At 37.8% G+C, this 20115-nt stretch overlaps 1 protein-coding gene across 2 annotated transcripts in view; it reads left to right on the top strand.

The window, feature by feature from the left end:
• CPS1 (carbamoyl-phosphate synthase 1) overlaps positions 1-20115 on the top strand; it is a 149897-nt gene that overhangs the window by 40858 nt on the left and 88924 nt on the right. For both annotated transcript variants that reach the window (XM_089329898.1, XM_002712455.6), the window contains 10 exons: positions 486-578; positions 5588-5677; positions 8420-8548; positions 9160-9266; positions 10120-10258; positions 10930-11007; positions 13287-13385; positions 14294-14389; positions 19323-19512; positions 19879-20036. In XM_089329898.1, coding sequence (XP_089186024.1) covers positions 486-578; positions 5588-5677; positions 8420-8548; positions 9160-9266; positions 10120-10258; positions 10930-11007; positions 13287-13385; positions 14294-14389; positions 19323-19512; positions 19879-20036 — 1179 coding nt within the window. The remainder of the gene's footprint in view (positions 1-485; positions 579-5587; positions 5678-8419; positions 8549-9159; positions 9267-10119; positions 10259-10929; positions 11008-13286; positions 13386-14293; positions 14390-19322; positions 19513-19878; positions 20037-20115) is intronic.

The raw sequence follows: 20115 nt of genomic DNA, 5'->3' as shown, positions 1-20115 counted from the left end.
TTTTGCATGTCCCCTTTTTTTTGTGAGTTAATTTTACCTTCAAAGCATGTAATGGATTTTCATTTTAGTTTTCTGCAGTAGTTAGATTTCTTAATTTCTTCTCAATAGATTGTTTTGTCTTCCTCTGCCATGAAGTGTCTTTGGATCATACACACAGAGCAGCATAAATACACAGAATATTCCTCCAATCTGTACCAGGCTGCAACCTGGAGACCTGAATTCTGATGCCCTCTTTTGTGGCCTACACCAGGCAATGGGTTTACCACTTAAAGAACGCATTGTATTTCCCAGAGTGTTTCCCAAAATATTTGTGCAAATTATCTCATCTTTCCAGTTTGATAAGGTGAAGATCTTCTGCTGATGTTATGAGTGGCTATTAAGACATCTAAGCCTGGAAACAGCTGTTTAAAGTCCCTGTGCATTTATCCTGTCAGCACCTTCATCATTGCTCCCTTTTGATTGTCTAATTTTTTAATTTTTCACAGGGCACCATGCTTGGGAAGATTGAATTTGAAGGCCAATCTGTGGATTTTATGGATCCAAATAAGGAGAATCTGATTGCTCAGGTTTCAACCAAGGTGAGAGTGTTTCCTTCATATTTTGTAGCTTTACGTTATTCCCTTTAGACTTACCTTTCTTATAATATCAAAATCTTCATTTAGGCAAAGGTCATCTTTCAGAAGTACCAGAGTTAAGGCAAAAGGCAGTCCCATAATAATGAAACTATATACTACAATATCCGTGCATTTAACATTAGGCACGTTTACTTAAACGGTACTACACAAATCTTTGTGCCCTGATTTGAGGCTGCTTACTAATATTCCAGTGAGTCTCTTTCTAATTTCTCATCTTAAGGCTTTACTAGAAACAAATAAAGGGAGCACTGAACAGCCAATGGGAAGGGTAACAATTACCAGGAGTCAGAGGTATTACTTGCCAGAGAGCTGAGAGAGAGCTTTATAAGAATTAGAGCAATCCATGTGGGGTCAATTTGTATAAGGAAGATATTTCATCACGCCTAGAGATTTTAGTATTATAGCTTAATTCAGGAGTTAATGTCCATGATGTGCTACCCCAAAGTGAAATATGTTTACTGTACATTTACAAGAAGGTATAGAATATATTTTAGAAAGACATTCATTGGTCTTGATACAAAATCTATTAATGTAGGAGTGGGTGGGTCTGTTGAGCTACAGTCTTTGTCCTTGGGGAGCATGGAGCCTGCTGGGACAAGGAGCAGGTAAATCATCGTGTATAAAATCAGGAGACACATTCGGTCCTTGGAGTGTGGCCAGGGTGTCGTGGGAGCTCTAAGGGGAAGCACTGACGTGGAATAGATGTGTCAGAGAAGGCTCTGCAGGAGAGATAGGCCTGTTTTGAGACACACAGAGCAGGTAGTAGTACTTAGGTTGGTGGAGAACTAGGAATCCTGTGTTTCAGGCAGAAGGGATGGCATGTGTTGAGAGGCGTTGAGGTGTGAGACAGTAAGTATATTTGAAGAACTATGCATAGTGTGATATGGTTGAACCAAAGGCTTCACACGCAATGATTTGCACTTTGGCCACTGTTGAGTAGAAATAGAGTGTGGCTAGGTCAAGAGGCCTTCAACAATACTGGAAATTATGGGGAACTCATTTAGTGTCATTTTGGAACAACGTATAATTGGACATGAGAGGAAATCACCAGAGTGGACTGTGACTGATAAGGACAAAACTTAAGAGAGCCTGAACTGAGCAGCACCAGGGAAAAGCGAAGTGAGGAGGCTTGGAGAAATGGGACAAGGAGGAGCTGGACACAGCCAGGTGAAAGACTACCCTGCTTCTTTGGGGGGATTTCAACTGATTTGGGTTAGCACAGTGATTATTTCACTAGGAATCTAAGAAATCTGTAGGATATTGTTATGAAGTCCTTTTTTTTTTTTTTTTTTTTTAGAAAATATTGATATACTTTGAAATTTAAAGAGTGAATTTTTACCTTGTTTTTACTACATAAAATATTTTTCTTTTCCTAGTACTATGTATTTGATAACCATTGCACTTTAAATATGGAGAATTCAGTCAATGCAAACGCCATTTAGAGCCATTGCTATTGGCTGGCTCCCCCTTGGGATTTTGCATATAGGAGCTATGGCAACAAACTCCTCTTTCATCACCAGTGTGGCAGTGAAGTCTCTCAGAGGAGCTCTCTATTGTGCAAATAGAAAGTGACTGTTGGTTTCTACAAAGGTGATTGAGATTCTTAGGAAGGAAGCATCAGAAAGGATTTGATTTCATTCCTACAGACAACAAGCATATACAATTTCTTTACTAAGAGAGTCCGTGGTTGTAGCTGTTGATTTTCTGTTACTTTAACTAACATATAGGAGATGAACTTCTTGGGAAGAATAGTTTCTTTTAGCTTGCAGTTTAGAGATTCCCAGCTCAAGATCAAGCAGCCTCATTAGTCGGGCAATGGCAAGTGGCAGCTGAGGAGCAGCCAGTGGGTGAGTAGGGAAGCAGAGAGAGAGAAGCTATGCTGAGCTCAGCTTAAATCAACTCAGGAGCACTTCCTTCTGAGGGAAGCCCCCAGTGACCTAAAATCTCCCACCTGGCGCACAGCTCAGACACCATGACTACATCAGTCTTCCTCCCTTACTCCATCAACCCATTAACATAAGACTTCAGAATTTAAACATCTGTATGAGTTTGGGGAGCCAAATTCTGTTCAAGCCATAACAGGTATTAAACTCCTATCAAAGTGGCAGCTCTGGTCTGACTCCAAGGAAAATAATAGTAACCAATCTATTCAGTTAATTCTCAAAGAAACTTCATTTCACAGCTGAGGAAACTGAGGCTTTGCCAGTTAATCTATTTATAAATTGAATGGAACTTGCTCAAAGTTTGGTCAATTTGAACTTAATTTGGAACCTGTGTAGCTAGCCCCAGGCTATTTTGCATTCTAGTCTGCTGGTGGTTTGACAGAAAAGCTTCCAGAAGCTTCTAGGACTCTACATTGAAAAAACCTTTTAGATTGGTTCACTCTTCCTCTTCTATTTGTAAACCAGAGATTTGAAAATTTCTAAGTGGGAGCAGTAAAATATATAATGAGATAGTGGGTGAATGAACTAGAAAACTGACTCTGGTTATTTTGAGTATTCTATCCCTAAAGGGACAAACCCTCTCATTGAGATGCAAGATAGTTCCAATCAGAGTAAGTATGAAGAACATTTCCAAAGGAAGAGTTCTAGCCATGTGAGCTTTTAATAAAGGCATTCTAAAAAAAGGACAAGTTGTTACAAGAATAAAAAAATAGTCTGCTCAGTAGCCTGTAAGAGTCAGAGAAAACACAAGTAGACGCTATGTGACATTCCAGCTTAGACATATGGAAATGGAGATAAGGGCTTCTGGGTGCCTGAGAATTAGTATTGAATTGTAATGTCAATGCTGGGCAGAAAGATGCATTAAGCATACTCTGAAGCATAAGAAAATATGTTACTAATAAAAGTCCTAAATTATTTACATATTTATATATTTGGAATTTGATCATGCTATGTACAACACTCAACTCTGATTTTCAGTTCTAAAATTTGTCTGTTCAAGTGGTGTAACTCCCTTGTTATTACACAGTTCCCTGGGAGATGATTTAGTATGAGAGGCAGCGTGGTAGAGGAGTCTCTTCCCTTTTTGAGTGACAGCATTTTAGAGTCGAGAACTATCTTGGTGATCTGTCCAGCATTTCCCAAATGTGAGGAACACTGGCCTGAAGAAACTTACCTTGAAAATTCTGAGGTCAAACAAGGTTGAGAAACGCTTCACAGCATATTCCTCTATTTTGGAAAGTCAAAATGCAAATTCATATATTCATGTGTCCATGATGTCTTACTTAATTTTCATCATTCTGTGTGGAGAGTATACACAATAAATCCTCCATACCTGTGGATTTCATATCTGTGAATTGAATCAAACATGGATAAAAATGTTTAAAAAATTGCATTTTGATAGACATTTATAGACTTTTATTCCCTAAACAACACAGCATGAAACTATATATCATTTACTTTGTATTAGGTATTTTAAGTAATCTTGAGATGACGACTTAAATTATACAAGAGTGTGCATAGGTCATACACAAATATTATACTATTTCATATAAGGGACTTGAGCGTCCACAGCTTTTGATATCTGTGGGGGTCCTGGAGCTAATCCCTTCTGGTTATGGTGGGACAGTTGTGATCTCTATAGATACCAGAAAAAATGTGCATACCTCTATTTTTATATATACCAAACCAAGAAGAAGTGAAGCATGCTGATACATTGCTGGCTTTGTTTCTGAATGCCGGTGCAATTATACAATTTCATTATGACTATAATAAAATGTGTCTTTGTGTCAAAATATTACATATTTTTGTGAGTTTTGTTTGGTTACATGCCTTAGGAATGTTGATAATTCATTGTCTTGTAATTGCAATTTGATGCAGCTTTGACTAGATGGTAATATAGCTTTATTTTATAGCATACACCTAAGGTTGAGAATATATATGCATTTACTAAATACCTGTAGCATAAAACATGGATAAATTCAACAATAATTCCTCCAGATTATAGGAGGACTTGGGTATTTTTTCTCCAGAGTAGTTGATAGCAGGAAAAATATAATGAAATCTTTTTTTATATTTTATCTCAAGTATAGTCTAAGGATTATGATTTCACATTCTGTTTAGTAGTGGAGTTGCGAAGAGGAAGCATTTCAATTAAAGTAAAATGCTTTTCGGTATCTAAATTGCACCTTGTATCAAAAACCTTTTGCAAACGATGAAGTCATCCTAAGTTCAGAATGTGCCTGCTGACTCCTGAGCAGGAACCGGGTGGGTGCCCAGCCCTCTAGGCTTTCTCTGTCTCCATTTCTGTTCTTTCCCCTTTTATGACTTTGGAGAACTGCTTCTTGGGTAAATGTCTGTGAAAATGGATCTGCCTCCAAGCTGTGCTTAAGACATAGATAATGATTATGATATGCTCTGGGATCCTTTTATGAAATCTACCATTTAAATGCAAACGATTGCACAGTAACCTAAAGGGACCAGTGGTCTACACTGTCTTAGCAATTCCTGTGACTCTCACACTGATTTTATCCATTAGGTTACATTGCATACCTAAGGTACAGTAATTCAGCTCTGCCCCAGCTGATCTTTTTTGAAAGTTGAGGATCAAGTGATATTTAAAGCATGGTATATCTATTACCACATCTGTCTAGTGCTGAATCAGGCAATAATATTTGAAAATTCCATTGTTACTGGTTGTTAATGAGGTAAAACATGGAAATGATGATTGTTAACTGTGGAAGCAATCAGTTTTTTAGAGATTATTGTTATTACTGTAATCAACAGTTTATATAAAGCAGCAATGTACTTTTTCTCTCATAAAAAAAATAGTCTGTGGCACTTGCTGTGCCTCTTTTACAAACTGATTGTTAATTGCCAGTCACTCCGTAATAGCTAACAGTCAATCTGTTACCAATCTATGTGCACAGCCTCCTCAGATGTATTTATAATACTGGCCTGTTGTTTACAGCTAGGGTTTTCTTCTCACTCTCTATTTTTTAAAAATGGCAGGACGTCAAGGTGTATGGCAAAGGAAATCCCACGAAAGTGGTAGCTGTAGACTGTGGGATAAAAAACAACGTCATCCGCCTACTAGTAAAGGTAAGTAATTTGTTCCTTCTCGAGGGTGAAGGTTCATAATATCGATTGCTAGTGTCCAGCCTGTTCCCTTTGTTTCAGAGAAATCTTGCCTACTCTTTCAGAGTGTCAGGAACCCATCTCTCTCTCTCTCGCCTTTGATCTACAAAATAACACATTTATCCTTGTTCACATTACAGATATAGACTGCTATGTTTTTACAAAAATTCTTGAAAGGCTATTGAAACAGAAGAAAATAATGGTACTGTTCTTACCACTTATTGACTGATATTCTGAGATGGTGCCACATTCATTTCAGTGCAGTTTATTTATTTTGTTTTATAAATACTTTAATTTGTTTACTTATTTATTTGAAAGTCAGAGTTACAGAGAGACAGAGAGAGAGAGAGGAAGCTACAGAGAAAGAGACCTCTTCCATCTGTTGGTTCACTCACCAGAGGGCCACAAGGCCAGTGCTGGGCCAGCCTGAAGCCAGGAGGCAGGAGCTTCATCATGGTCACCAAGGCACTTGGCAAGGACCTGAGCATTTGGACCATCTTCTGTTGCTTTCCCCAGGCCATTAGCAGGGAGCTGGATTAGAAGTGGAACAGCTGGGACAGATCTGGTGTCTGTAGGGAACGCTGACATCACAAGTGGCAGCTGTACCCATACACCACAGCATTGGCCCCAATTCTGTGGGATTTAGATGTGACAAACAAGCTGGAGTCATTCTGACAGCTTCTCCACTGGCCTCCAGTTATGATGCACCACAAGCTTGCAGGGATCCTGCTCTGAAAGAGTACAAACTGTCAGTGCTTTTTATCAACTCTTAGACAACCAGTCAAAATTAAACCTGACAAATTCTCAAGAAGAATTTAAACATTGTAACAATGCTGGTATTGTGGGGCTGGCGCAGCCTGTGATGCCAGCATCCCAGATGGGCACAGGTTCAAGTCTCAGTTGCTCCACTTCTGATTTAGCTCCCTGCTAATGGCCTGAGAAAGCAGCAGAAGATAGCCCATGTGCTTGGGCCTCTGCGCCGGCATGGGAGACCTGGAAGAACTTCTGGGCTCCTGGCTTCAGTCTGACACAGCCCCAGCCATTGTGGCCATTTGGGGACCAAACCAGAAGATGGAGATTCTCTCTCTTTCTCTCTCACTCTCTCTCTCTCTGTCCCTCTCTGGAACTCTCTGCCTTTCAAAGAAATAAAAATAAATCTTTAAAAATATATATCTTGTAAGGATTGCTCCTTATTCTTTTTCTCTTCCTTCCTGTCTCCGTCTGTCTCTCCAAATCACTTTCTTTCCCCTTCCGCACAGACATTTATGAAACACCAGATTCGAGTGGTATAAGAAAAGTCTCCATTTCAACTTCTCTTCGAGAATATCAGCAATATCCAAATCATGATTTCAAGCTATTGTCAATGTTATTAACAATATTTTGTACAGCCTGTTCTGTAGCAGGTGCTATGAAAGGCCTATCCAAACTCCACTCTCATTTTATCATTGTATTTCAGGTTTCCCATTTCCATTTGTAAGGATGTACATGTCTTTGCCTAATGGCTTTTGTTTCATTTGATTATTGCTTGCCAGTATACAAGAAATGCCGTACAATTAATAATCCTGGAGTAAACCCAGTCAATGACCAGATACTCAATGTATAGCTCCATTGCCTCTCATTGGGCTGTCTCAGAGACTAAGTATTCTACTGGCTCTCAGAGTTCTCCAGTGAGCTTAAGCTCCAGCAGTCCATAGTGGTAACTGCTTGATAACATACACTTTATTGAATGTCTTACAATGTCACTTGCTCTCCATTCTATTGACTTTTCTTGTAATGCCTTCCAAATAAGCTTCTTTCTCTCAAATCCTTGTCTCAGGAATTGTTTCCAGGGAAACCTTCACAGATTCTAAGAACCTTTTATATGGAAAAGTCAATTTTTTTCCTCAGAATACAAATATAATAGATAATATGGGAAAACAAGGTTGATTGCAATTGGTTCACTCTGGGCCAAGTGTTGTGGTAAAGCAAGTTAAGCTGCCACTTGCAACGCTGACGTACCATATTGGAGTGCCATGGTTTCCAGTACTCTGCTTTCTATCCAGCTCGCTGTTTATGTACCTGGAAGAGCAGTCTAAGACAGACCAAGTACTTGGGCTTTTGCCACCTCTGTGAGAAATTCTAATGGAATTCCTGGCTCCTGGCTTCTGTGCTTTGCCCAGCATTGCTGTTGGGGCCATTTGGGGAGTGAACTCATGGATGGAAGAGCTCTCTCTCTCTCCATCTCTTCCTTGCTGTCTGTGACTACCTTTCAAATAGATAAATAAATATGTCTGAAAAGAAATTAGGTGAAACTTGAGAAGGTGAGAGGTGGACCAACTTAAATTTTGCAGATGTATGTTTATCTCTTTTTCCCCAGCTCTGACTCAGAGCAAGTGGACTACACTCCTGCAAGTCTAGTCCTGAAGCCTTTGGACACTAAAACCTCTACTGAAGTGCAGGATATTCCATTATCTGCTTTTTCAGGGTCCCACATTCAATGGTACTTTCTCCCCTCCACTTTGTGTTGATGATTGGCTCTGTTTACAGGACATAAAATACAATCAGCCACAAACAGAATTGTTTTCCTTAATATTCATTATTGGAATTATTGTTGGTTTTTGCTTTTTCCTTTCTTTTAAAGAGTGGTTAGTCCAGAGAAAGTCCAGAAAAGTTCACTTTGACAGAGCAAAATGATACTAAATTCCTTATGCTGTGTTTCTGTTACAGCGAGGAGCTGAAGTGCATTTAGTTCCCTGGAATCATGATTTTACCAAGATGGAGTATGATGGGCTTTTGATTGCTGGAGGACCTGGAAACCCAGCTCTTGCACAGCCACTGATTCAGAATGTCAAAAAGGTATGTTGAACCTGGGGGGAGAGTGGGCCTATGTATGAAGTAGAGAGAGAATGTCTGCTGCGTGCTCTGAAGGGCTGCGATACACTTCATTTACCTGGGTATTTGGGGTATTTGTAATTATGAACTCTGAAGTGATGTCACTCGGCACAGCAGTTAGGACCCCTGTATCCCATGTGTAAGCCTAGCTATTCTCCAGGGAAACCAATGAGGAGTGAATACTGGAGGGAACAGAACTTTTTTTTCAGGGTATGCAACTTTGTGATTGTGTCCTCCAGCGAAAAATGCTGGAATCCATTCTCCAAATGTGTCATTCCTCACAGCTGTAAAATGACTGCATACTCCTCACCATGACCCTGGGACCTAGATGAACTTCACGAGTCTAGAAAATATTAAGTTAGAGTTAGTTTAGTCTTAACATCAAACCCATCTCATTGAATTCTATTAGTACAAATTTCTCAATCAAGCCCTTATTTATATCTAATTTTTAATTGTTATTATTATTTTTATCTTGTTAATTATGATAAAACAATGACTCATGTTTTATTCCTTCAGCAACAGCCTATTTTGGGGGAATTGTACTACCAGGCTAATAAGAATTCTCCCTGATTTAGGTTTTGGAGAGTGATCGCAAAGAGCCATTATTTGGAATCAGTACTGGCAATTTAATAACAGGATTGGCTGCTGGTGCCAAATCCTATAAAATGCCCATGGCCAACAGGTAAGGCTGTTATGCTTTTGTTTATCATCAAATCAACTCTGAAATATTAGTGACTAAACACAAAAGGCAGAAAGAGCTTACATGCCATTTCTTCAGAATAAATAGATAACCATACTATTACACGGTTCACAGTTATATAACTACCTGATACCACTTTACTGCATGTCTGAAAGGCAGCCTTCTCTAACGATAACTTAGCTATAGTTTAAACTTATCTTCCTTCGCTTGGCATAAATTGAGGTTATAATACTCAATCAAATGGTATTCCAAGGGAAATTGTTCTGATTTTAAGCTTGATTTCAGTGCATTGATAATGCTTTAAGAAGCTAGTGTGACTTAAGAAGCGAGAAATCTTCAGATCCCCTTGGTTTCACTTCTTTGCCTCAAATGATGTTAATTTATTCAACATTGTGTGCTCCTCCACAGCCCACCCTCCTCAGGAAGTATAATTCAGAATCATTCAGTCTGAGCAGCCACATCTTCATCACCTCCCAAGAACTCTCCTCTGGCTTTAGAATTACTGTAGCTTCCTTAAAATAAGTCACTTATGTTTGTCTGTTTCTGCTAAGCTAGTGAACTTCTTTCTGTTATTGGTGCAAGCCCCTTTCTAAAACCGATTTTTAGAGTTTAACAAGCCTGATATTTAACACACAACAAAGCTTCCTGAATTGATTTTTGTTGCTAAAATTATCAGGATTAACAATCTGTGACATTCTCAAAGGGTAATTTTCACTAGGCAGTTGTAACTTTTGAATTTTAATAGACTTTTCTTGTTCCTTACTTTACAGCTAATGCACTTACATTCTTCTCTTCACTTTTCCTTTTCCTGTTCTTTATCTCTTTTTCTTTCCAGAGGGCAGAATCAGCCAGTTTTGAATATCACAAACAGACAGGCTTTCATTACTGCTCAGAATCATGGCTATGCTCTGGACAACACCCTTCCTGCTGGCTGGAAGCCACTCTTTGTGAATGTCAATGATCAAACAAATGAGGTAAGTGCTCTCAATAAACCTGTTCGGTTGGTGATGAGACATGAAGGATTTTTCACAAGCTCTGATGTAGACACCTTTCCTTCCTTTCTATGGAAATTTTTGAGGCGCATGAGTATGGAAGGACTCTGTAAGGTTGTGTACTGTATTTCTCTATGTTATGAAAAAGACGCTTCTCTCTGTCTTGATGTCTCATCACTTGACTCACTAAGATCCATTATTTGAGTCCTCCATCAAGGACAGTGCTACACATTCTTTGTTAATGAAAGGTTGGTCTATATCTGTTGGGGACCAGTCTGCATGTGTTTCTGGGACTCAGCACTAGAGGAAGACCCGAGAAGATCCTTGGAGAAGGAATCTAGGAGATGGAGATAATGTGAGGATTTGAGCTTATTCTGAACAGACCCCACAGGGACTCAAGAGTTACAGACCAACTCTAGTTTTTCTTAAGAGAACCACATCCTGTTGAGTCTCTGTTGTCCCATTTTCTATTCTTATAAGAGTCAGGTCTGTCAATTCCTAAGCTCTCCATTCATGTCCTGTAATAATTACTATGTAGAATGTAATCAGATATTCAAATTCAGTTTTTACTTGAACGATATTATTTACAGAATAGCACATAGTCATACTTGATTGTTATACAAGGACTTTCTTTCTGTTTCTTATTCCTTCAGGGGATAATGCATGAGAGTAAACCATTCTTTGGTGTGCAGTTCCACCCAGAGGTCAGCCCAGGGCCAACAGACACTGAGGTATGTCAGAAAGATGACGCCTATCACATATTAAAAAATAACGGGACATGTATCTGTGTGAAAACCTGGAAATCAAAGTTATCTCCCCTGATAATCCTGGTACAGAACCTTCTTAAGAGGAGTGCTTGTTCATACATTTGGTATTAAAATTTCTCCATCCATATTGCAGAGAAATTTTGATCTTTTAAAAATAAGTGGGAAAGCCCTTAAGAAACCTGAAGCAATTCTATGATGCTATTTTTATTTCAACCCATTATCATTCTAATATATTTAGTTCTGAAATTTACAATTGTTGTACTATGCAAATGAATTCCCTCTTGCTCTCTCTTGTTCTCATAACTGAAATGAAAATTTAATCCTCCATCTGTGACTTCACAAAAATCCCTATGGCAACTGGTTGTGTTGCCACAAAGAGGGGAATAAATAGCAGCAAGAGAAAAGAGAGGGTCAAGAAGGAGAGGGGAAGACAAGGCATGGGCTGAAGGAAAGCGCGTCAGGAATGCTTCGAGGAGTTTTGGTTTTCATCTAAATATGTTTACTTTGTGTGTGAGCTCTTGGTGTAGTGTTCAAGCACATTTTTCCAAACAAGAGTTCTCTGGGACACCCAGGAAAATCTGGGAAGTCTGGTGTGACTCTCCATCTCCCACTAGGGCATCTGGTGGCAGTGCTGACAGCCTTTATAGTCAGCAGATTTGTTTTCTCGGCAAAGATGTCTAGGGGAAAGGAGAACAGGACTTTTTCATGTGTAAACTCTGCTCTTTCATATATGAATTGCCATTTCAGATATTTGGATTTTGTTGTTTTAAAATATTAGTAGGAAATTAGTATTTAACACTATTAGGAAATACAGGTTCTCATTAGCCAAAGTCAGTTAATGTGACCTACCCGTGATGAAACTCAGGTATAAAATTTATTTACATATATCATCTAACACATGCTTATATTCCTTTTTTTAAAGATTTATTTATTTATTTGAGAGACAGAGTTAGAGAGAGAGGGAGAGACAGAGAGACTGATCTTCCATCTGCTGGTTCAGTCCCCAAATGGCCAAAATGGCCAGGCCTGAGCCAATCCAAAGCCAGGAGCCAGGAACCAGGAGCCAGGAGCCAGGATTTTCTTCCAGGTCTCCCACATGAGTGCAGGGGCCCAAGCACATAGATCATCTTCCACTGCTATCCCAGGCCATCAGCAGGGAGCTGGATTGGAATTGGAGCAACTGGGACTTGAACTGGAGTCCATATGGGATGCTGGCACTGCAGGCAGAGGCTTAACCTACTATGCTACAGTGTTGACCCCAGAGTACATATTCTTTGATTAAAAATTTGAATTGTTGGTCTTTTTTGGTATGACTGATCAAAAACATTGCAACTCAGATATGTAAATAAAATCTGCTATCAATCATTTTTAAAACCCTGCTTAATAGTTGCAAAATGAATACCCTTTCCTGAAATTTGCCATGTTTAGTAAAACAACAGAAGGAAATTCATTGGTAAAGTTTATAACTTTTGAGGCCTGTGCAATGGCATAGCAGGTGGGGCCACTGCTTTCAGTACCAGCATCCTGTGTGAGTGCCAGTTCGGGTCCTGGCTGCTCTACTTCCAATCCAGCTCTCTGCTATGGCCTGGGAAAGCACTAGAAGATGGCCCAAGTCCTTGGGCCCCTGCACCCACCTGGGAGACCCAGAGGAAGCTCTTGGCTCCTGGCTATGGATTGGCACAGCTCCGGCCATTGCGTCCATCTGGAGAATGAACCCGCGGATGGAAGACCTCTCTCTCCCTCTCTGCCTCTCTGTGTCTCTGCCTCTCTTTAACTCTGCCTTTCAAATAAATAAATAAAATCTTTTAAAAAAAGTTTATAACTTCTTTTTTTAAGAGCTGGTGGAAATTTTTGGAAGGCAATATTTCTTATTTTAGGATGCATAAATGATATGTCTTCCACGTTTTTTCTAATTAGAATCTGATTTAGAAGAAGAATATGATATACAATAAGGGACTGAAAAGCTGACATTATCAGAAGGCATTACTGAAATGTTTATTTTCTGTTGAAATTTTCCTCTTATAGCATTTGAAGTGATCAGTTGGATGTATTATGTAATCTAATTCATTTAGTAATAGATATTTTGTTGTTGACAAAGAAAAAAATCCAAATATTGCACAGGAATACTTAAACTGAAGAATTGTTGCTTACCTGCACTTCAGATTTAACTGGCCCTCCTGCATTTTATCTGGCTGCTTATGAGTTTTGAATTTTCTAATCAGCTTATATGTATTTTTTTCTAGTATCTCTTTGATTCCTTTTTTTCACTGATAAAGAAGGGAAAAGGTACCACCATTACCTCAGTTCTACCAAAGCCAGCCCTTGTCGCATCCCGAGTTGAGGTCAGTATGTGTGGGCCTTATATTGGGTGTGCATTTTAGACTTTCCCTATCAGGGAATGGTGCTTTTAAAAGAATCGCATAAACCACACAAATGTCTGTGCAAGATGATTGCTGTAACTGTGATTATTTACCGCTTTGTAACTAGTTATGTGGTTCTGGTAATGATCCTTAGAATTTTCATTTTTTGACTTAAAATTATATCTTTTAAAGTTTACTTTGAGTTTGATCCTTTGCCAAACATAATTTGGCAAAGGATTGTGTTTAATTTAGTTTTGATTTTCATATGTCTTCCATTGTCCCAAAAGCCATAGCCTGTAATCTTGAGATACAATCAGACAACAAAATCATTATAGATGATAGAACTCCTTTTGTTTCAACTAGAGTTATTGTTCCACAACACTAAGTGAATAATTTTATTCTGTGTCTAAAAGCTAAATGAATAAAGATTAATACAGCATAATACTTGAATCCTTGATTATTTGAATAGGCATGTTAATGTGATAAGATTTCTACCCATTTCCTTCATAAACTAGACAATATCTACACCACTATTATATAAAATTTAGAAGAGTGTATATGCAGTTCAAATATGTATGCATATATACACATAGATTTATAGATGCAAGTATATTTACACATATTTAGATATTTATATCTGTTTAAATAAAATACAAAGCTCTTCTAAAATTTTTTATTAAATGACAAAAAAAGTAGTGAATTTTGGAGAGTGCTTTGAAATTAGAATTGTTTAAATTGTCTTTCCTCTCATGTAGCACACAGTTTTCAAAACATTATATTTTAAGTTTCTGCATAAACTGAAGTAATATAATTTGTCTTCTCCATGCTTGAAAATATCTTATTTTAACCTCATTATAAATAACAGAAATGTCTTTTTCTATTGCTCATAGGTTTCCAAGGTCCTTATCCTGGGATCAGGAGGTCTGTCCATTGGTCAGGCAGGTGAATTTGATTACTCTGGATCTCAAGCTGTGAAAGCCATGAAGGTGAGAGAACATGATTTTTGCGAGAATTAATATACTCTGTAGTGAGTCTAATTAGTATTTTATAATTTAGATTTATGACACTACCTCTTTTCAAAGCCACTGTAATTATTTTCTTTAACTATTTCTTATATATTACAGAAAGCATGATTACAAACAACATTGTTAACTTTCTCAATTGTGTATGCCTGAAAAGGTTGTATTGATCTCCAATTATTTATTTTATTGCCTACTTACATTGAAAATATATAAACCACATTTTCAGATACTGCATATTTCTTTTGAGGCAGTGAGCTTTTCAAATATACTTGTCTTTTATGTGAAAGAGAGGGTTTCGGCATTCTTGGTGCTTTAAAGTATTTCAAATACTCTACAAGGTGCTTCAGGCATCTCTATGTTCGAAATGGAAAACTGTAGTTGGGAGAGCAAGGGCAGCATTGCATTTTGTTCCAACTTTAGAAGTTATTACTTATCACTAGGGAACCAAATGCTTTCATTAGTGATTTGGAAAACAGGATAGTATGGCTGATTCTTCAAGTGGAAAAGAGGATTTGATATTCAAATTGGGAAGGACACCCTCTGTTTCTTCAAACCCTCTTGAGATCTCTCAGACCCTCTCATAGTAGTAAAGTATACCGTTAGAAAAATTCCACTGTATATTTAAGATATTTCTATTGAAGAGCTAACGTGGCCTCTCTTTGGTGTCCTTGTTCCTGATGTAGTCCTCACCTTGGTACTGATCAGGCCATCCAGAGGCAATGGAAGTTCTCCAGATCTTGCCTCTGGCTTTGCAATGTAGTTGTTCACCAGAGACCTCAGCAAGAGATGGGAGCTGCCGCAGTGGAGAAACAGCTGGCCAGAGTTTTCTTTTTTTTTTTTTTTCTCCAGAATTTTACAAATATTTTCACTTGAAAGATGTCTATTGAAGATAGATAGACATTGTTCTGATTACGTTACTCTTTTTCCCATTTCTTCTTATTTTTTTTTATTTTTTTTTCTTTAGTAAATATAAATTTCCAAAGTACAGTTTATGGATTACATTGGCTCCTCCCCCCATAATTTCCCTCCCACTCACACCCCTCTCATCTCCTGCTCCCTCTCCCATTCCATTCACATCAAGATTCTTTTTCAGTTCTCTTTATATACAGAAGATCAATTCAGTATATATTAAGTAAAGATTTCATCAGTTTGCACCCACATAGAAACACAGAGTGTAAAAATACTGTTTCAGTACTAGTTATAGCATTACTTCACATTGGACAGCACATTAAGGACAGATCCCACATGAGAAGTAAGTACACAGTGACTCATGTTGTTGACTTAACAATTTGACACTCTTGCTTATGGCGTCAGTAATCTCCCTAGGCTCTAGCCATGAGTTGCCAAGGCTATGGAAGCCTTTTGGGTTAGCTGACTTCGATCTTATTCTGACAGGGTCATAGTCAAAGTGGAAGTTCTCTCCTCCCTTCAGAGAAAGGAACCTCCTTCTTTGATGGCCCCATTCTTTCCACTGGGATCTCACTCACAGAGATCTTTCATTTAGGTCTTTTTTTTTTCCCCAGAGTGTCTTGGCTTTCCATGCCTAAAATACTCTCATGGGCTCTTCAGCCATATCCAAATGCCTTAAGGGCTGATTCTGAGGCCAGAATGCTATTTAGGACATCTGCCATTCTGTGAGTCTGCTGTGTATCCAGCTTCCCATGTTGGATCATTCTCTCCCTTTTTGATTTTATCAGTTAGTATTAGCAGACACTAGTCTTGTTTGTGTGATCCCTTTGACTCTTAGACCTGTCAGTGTGATCAATTGTGAACTGAAATTGATCATTGGGACTAGTGAGATGGCATTGGTACATGCCACCTTGATGGGATTGTATTGGAATCCCCTGGCACGTTTCTAACTCCACCATTTGGGGCAAGTCCCATTGAGCATGTCCCAAATTGTACATCTCCTCCCTCTCTTATTCCCACTCTTATATTTAACAGGGATCACTTTTTAGTTAAAATTTAAACACCTAAGAATAATTGTGTGTTAATTATAGAGTTCAACGAATAGTACTAGAACAAAAAAATACTAAAATGGGTAAAGTATTACGTTGTACATCAACAGTCAGGACAAGAGCTGATCAAGTCACTGTTTCTCATAGTGTCCATTTCACTTCAACAGGTTTCCCCTTTGGTGCTCAGTTAGTTGTCACCGATCAGGGAGAACATATGATATTTGTCCCTTTGGGACTGGCTTAATTCATTCAGCATAATGTTTTCCAGATTCCTCCATCTTGTTGCAAATGACCGGGTTTCATTGTTTTTGACTGCTGTATAGTATTCTATAGAGTACATGTCCCATAATTTCTTTATCCAGCCTACTGTTGATGGGCATTTGGGTTGGTTCCAGGTCTTAGCTATTGAGAATTGAGCTGCAATAAACACTGAGGTGCAGACAGCTTTTTTGTTTGCCAATTTAATTTCCTTTGGATAAATTCCAAGGAGTGGGAAAGCTGGGTTGTATGGTAGGGTTATATTCAGAAACAGATGGATAGACAAATGGAACAGAATAGAAACACCAGAAATCAATCCAGAAATGTACAGCCAACTTATATTTGATCAAGGATCCAAAAGCAATCCCTGGAGTAAGGACAGTCCATTTCTTCTTATTTTAAAAATACTCTTCTCTATGAGTACATGGGTATAGGTGTATATGCACATATGTTTCTGTACATATTTCTTTAAATTTTTTTCTATTTATTGATTTGAGAGGTAGAGTTACACACACCCACCCCCCCCCACACACACACACACAGAGAGAGAGAGAGAGAGAGGGAGAAACACGTTTCATCCACTGATTCACAACTGAGATGGTTGCAACGGCCAGTACAGGGCCAGGCCCAAGCCAGGAGTCAAGAGCTTCCTCTAGGTCTCTCATGTGGGTACAGGGTCCCAAGAACTTGGGCCTTCCTCTGCTGCTTTTCAGGTGCATTAGCAGGGAGCTGGATTGGAAGTGGAGCATCCAGGACTTGTATATGGCACATATGAGATGCCAGTCCCTCAAGCAGTGGCTTTACCTGCTACACCACAGCATCGTCACCTCTTCCCTGTTTTGTGATTTATTTTTTTCCAATGGTTTAGAATCTAAGTGTGTTTAGTGTTTAAAATATATTTAATCATTATATAATTTTTATAGTATTTGGAAATTTTTAAAGGAGGTCATATTTTCATATTTTGTGTTTTTATGTGTTTTATAACCATGGGATAAAGATAAACATTTTAATTGAAAAACAGAAATTGTTAACTGTAATACTATGATGATTTACGAAATTAATAGAGATTCATTCATGAACTAAAAAAGTTAAAAATTATGATGTGTACTTTATTACCAAAATTAGATGAAAGTTTTAAAATAAATGAACACTCATCACAAGAATATACAAAATATTTGCCTGTGTCATTTAATTTATAAAAATAGCTATATTCATTGAATAGCACCTTCAGAAAAATACTTCAATAAATATGTTTTTTACTACTTTTCTTTACTAATGAAACTTTTATAACTTCTGTTTATGTATGTGCTCAGTTTGGATAGAATTATTTACCTTCTAACCCATATTCTAAATGCATTCCTTATCTATGTTTCTGACATTTTGTTAATAATAATAATTGTATTCTGAACGTTTTCTTAAAACACTGAGAGATGATTGATATTGAGAAAAGAGATGATTGATATTGACTAAAATCCTAATATTGCAACTTATCAGCTATATGACCTTTTGTGAGATATTTAATCTTATTGAGCTTCAGTTTCTTTATCTGAAATGTGAAAATCTTTCTCATGGTCTTAGTATAAAAATCATATAAATTAATAAAAAAGTGCATTCCATACAATAAGGCACTGTTGGAATTTAAAGTAATATGAAATATGTTTAATTTTTCATTTGGCTCTTCCCCTGAAGATATTTAGGACTCTCATGGATGATTCCTATACTTTTATCTGAATATTTTGTTGACTTTTGGAGGGAATTTATAATTGGCATGCTAATCTGTGAAATAATAAGAACCATCTGGTCATGTTTCATAATAATGTTTTTTGCTAAGTGTCACCCTCATCTTGGTTTATAAAACTATTATCCTTAGTAGCTGACATGAAGAATTATTTAGAAGATCTCTCCAGATGTAAGAAATGAGACAGGGCTATAAATGTCTTTATATATATAGACTGATATGCATACACAATATTTTTTCTGCCTTATGTGTCATTTTTGTTTTATTAAATATATATTAACAGTTGTTTAATGCCTTTTGCTAAAGCATTGCTAAGTGTTGAAATATCACATGGTATGCTGTAAACATGTATACTTTTTTATCTGTTAACACTGTTTTCAATAAAAATATTTTTTAAAAAGAAATATAGCACAAATAAAAATCTAGAAAACAATGGAAAATAGCAGAAGGCTCTCAGTGCTTCCAGCAAGAAGAAAACACATTAACCTATACGTTAAAGCTGCACTCAATGTTCTCAGATGACTAATAGAAGGGGAAGCAACATTGTTGCTGCCTCTCGTTCCATTTCCTGTTTACTCATTTTAAGAGTATGAGAAGATTGTTCCTTCAAGGGTGGTATCAAGTTCTGTAGTGTATTTGTGGATCTCTAGACAAATTTTCTAGAAATTGTCTCAGCTTTGGTTGATATCTCTCATGACCAGGGATTCACGGCTATCCTCAGGAGGCAGCTGGTCCTTTTTTGGTAGTTTTATTTGCAAGCAGTTTCTTCCTTCCTTTGACCAAATGTTTGTCTCCTTTGAATGGTGATTCGTCATCTTACTACTGATTTCTGCAGCCCACAGAATGCCCTAAAAGATTTGTTAGCCAATAACCCTTCATTTGAATGTCATCGTTCCGACTTTAGACAACATATTCAGATACTGGATTCTTTTGTTACTTTCAGGAAGAAAATGTCAAAACTGTCCTGATGAACCCTAACATTGCATCAGTCCAGACCAACGAAGTGGGCTTAAAGCAAGCAGATACCGTCTACTTTCTTCCCATCACCCCGCAGTTTGTGACAGAGGTCATCAAGGCAGAGCGGCCAGATGGGTTAATTCTAGGCATGGGTGGCCAGACAGCTTTGAACTGTGGTGGGTTCTTTTAATTGTACTTATGTGTAATATATTTTGTTTGATCTCATCTAACAATTGTGTTCTCTGTGCTTATATAATATTTCCTTTAATGTGTGAGGAAGCATTTAGCAAACAGCCACCTAATAGATTTTTTTTAAAAGGTGGAAATGATTTGCTGATGGTGGTAATATAAGCAATAGTTGCAATCATAGCATATTTTGTTAGATTGTCTTCAGAATTATGTTTATTTCAATTTTTTCCCTAAGTAAGTACAGGATTCTTAGATTTAATTTTAAGATTAAAGTAAAGCCGCATTCAGGTATCTTTTGAAGATGACACAAGCATTTGAGATTTGAAAAATGGAAATATTTGTTTTTTCTGTAGGAGTGGAGCTATTCAAGCGAGGTGTGCTCAAGGAGTATGGCGTGAAAGTCCTGGGAACTTCAGTTGAATCCATTATGGCTACAGAAGACAGGCAGCTGTTCTCAGACAAACTAAATGAAATCAATGAAAAGATTGCTCCAAGTTTTGCTGTGGAATCAGTAAGGCGTCTGTTCTGGAAAAATAAGGGGACTCCTTGTCATGGGTTGTAGAAAAACTGATTTACCATGCTTTATAATA

Source organism: Oryctolagus cuniculus, chromosome 3 (genome assembly GCF_051225735.1).
Source record: "Oryctolagus cuniculus isolate XC-2025 breed Fujian yellow rabbit chromosome 3, ASM5122573v1, whole genome shotgun sequence".
Taxonomy (NCBI): Eukaryota; Metazoa; Chordata; class Mammalia; order Lagomorpha; family Leporidae; genus Oryctolagus; species Oryctolagus cuniculus.
The sequence above is the reverse complement of the archived record's forward strand: the minus strand, read 5'-3'. Positions and strand labels throughout refer to the sequence as shown.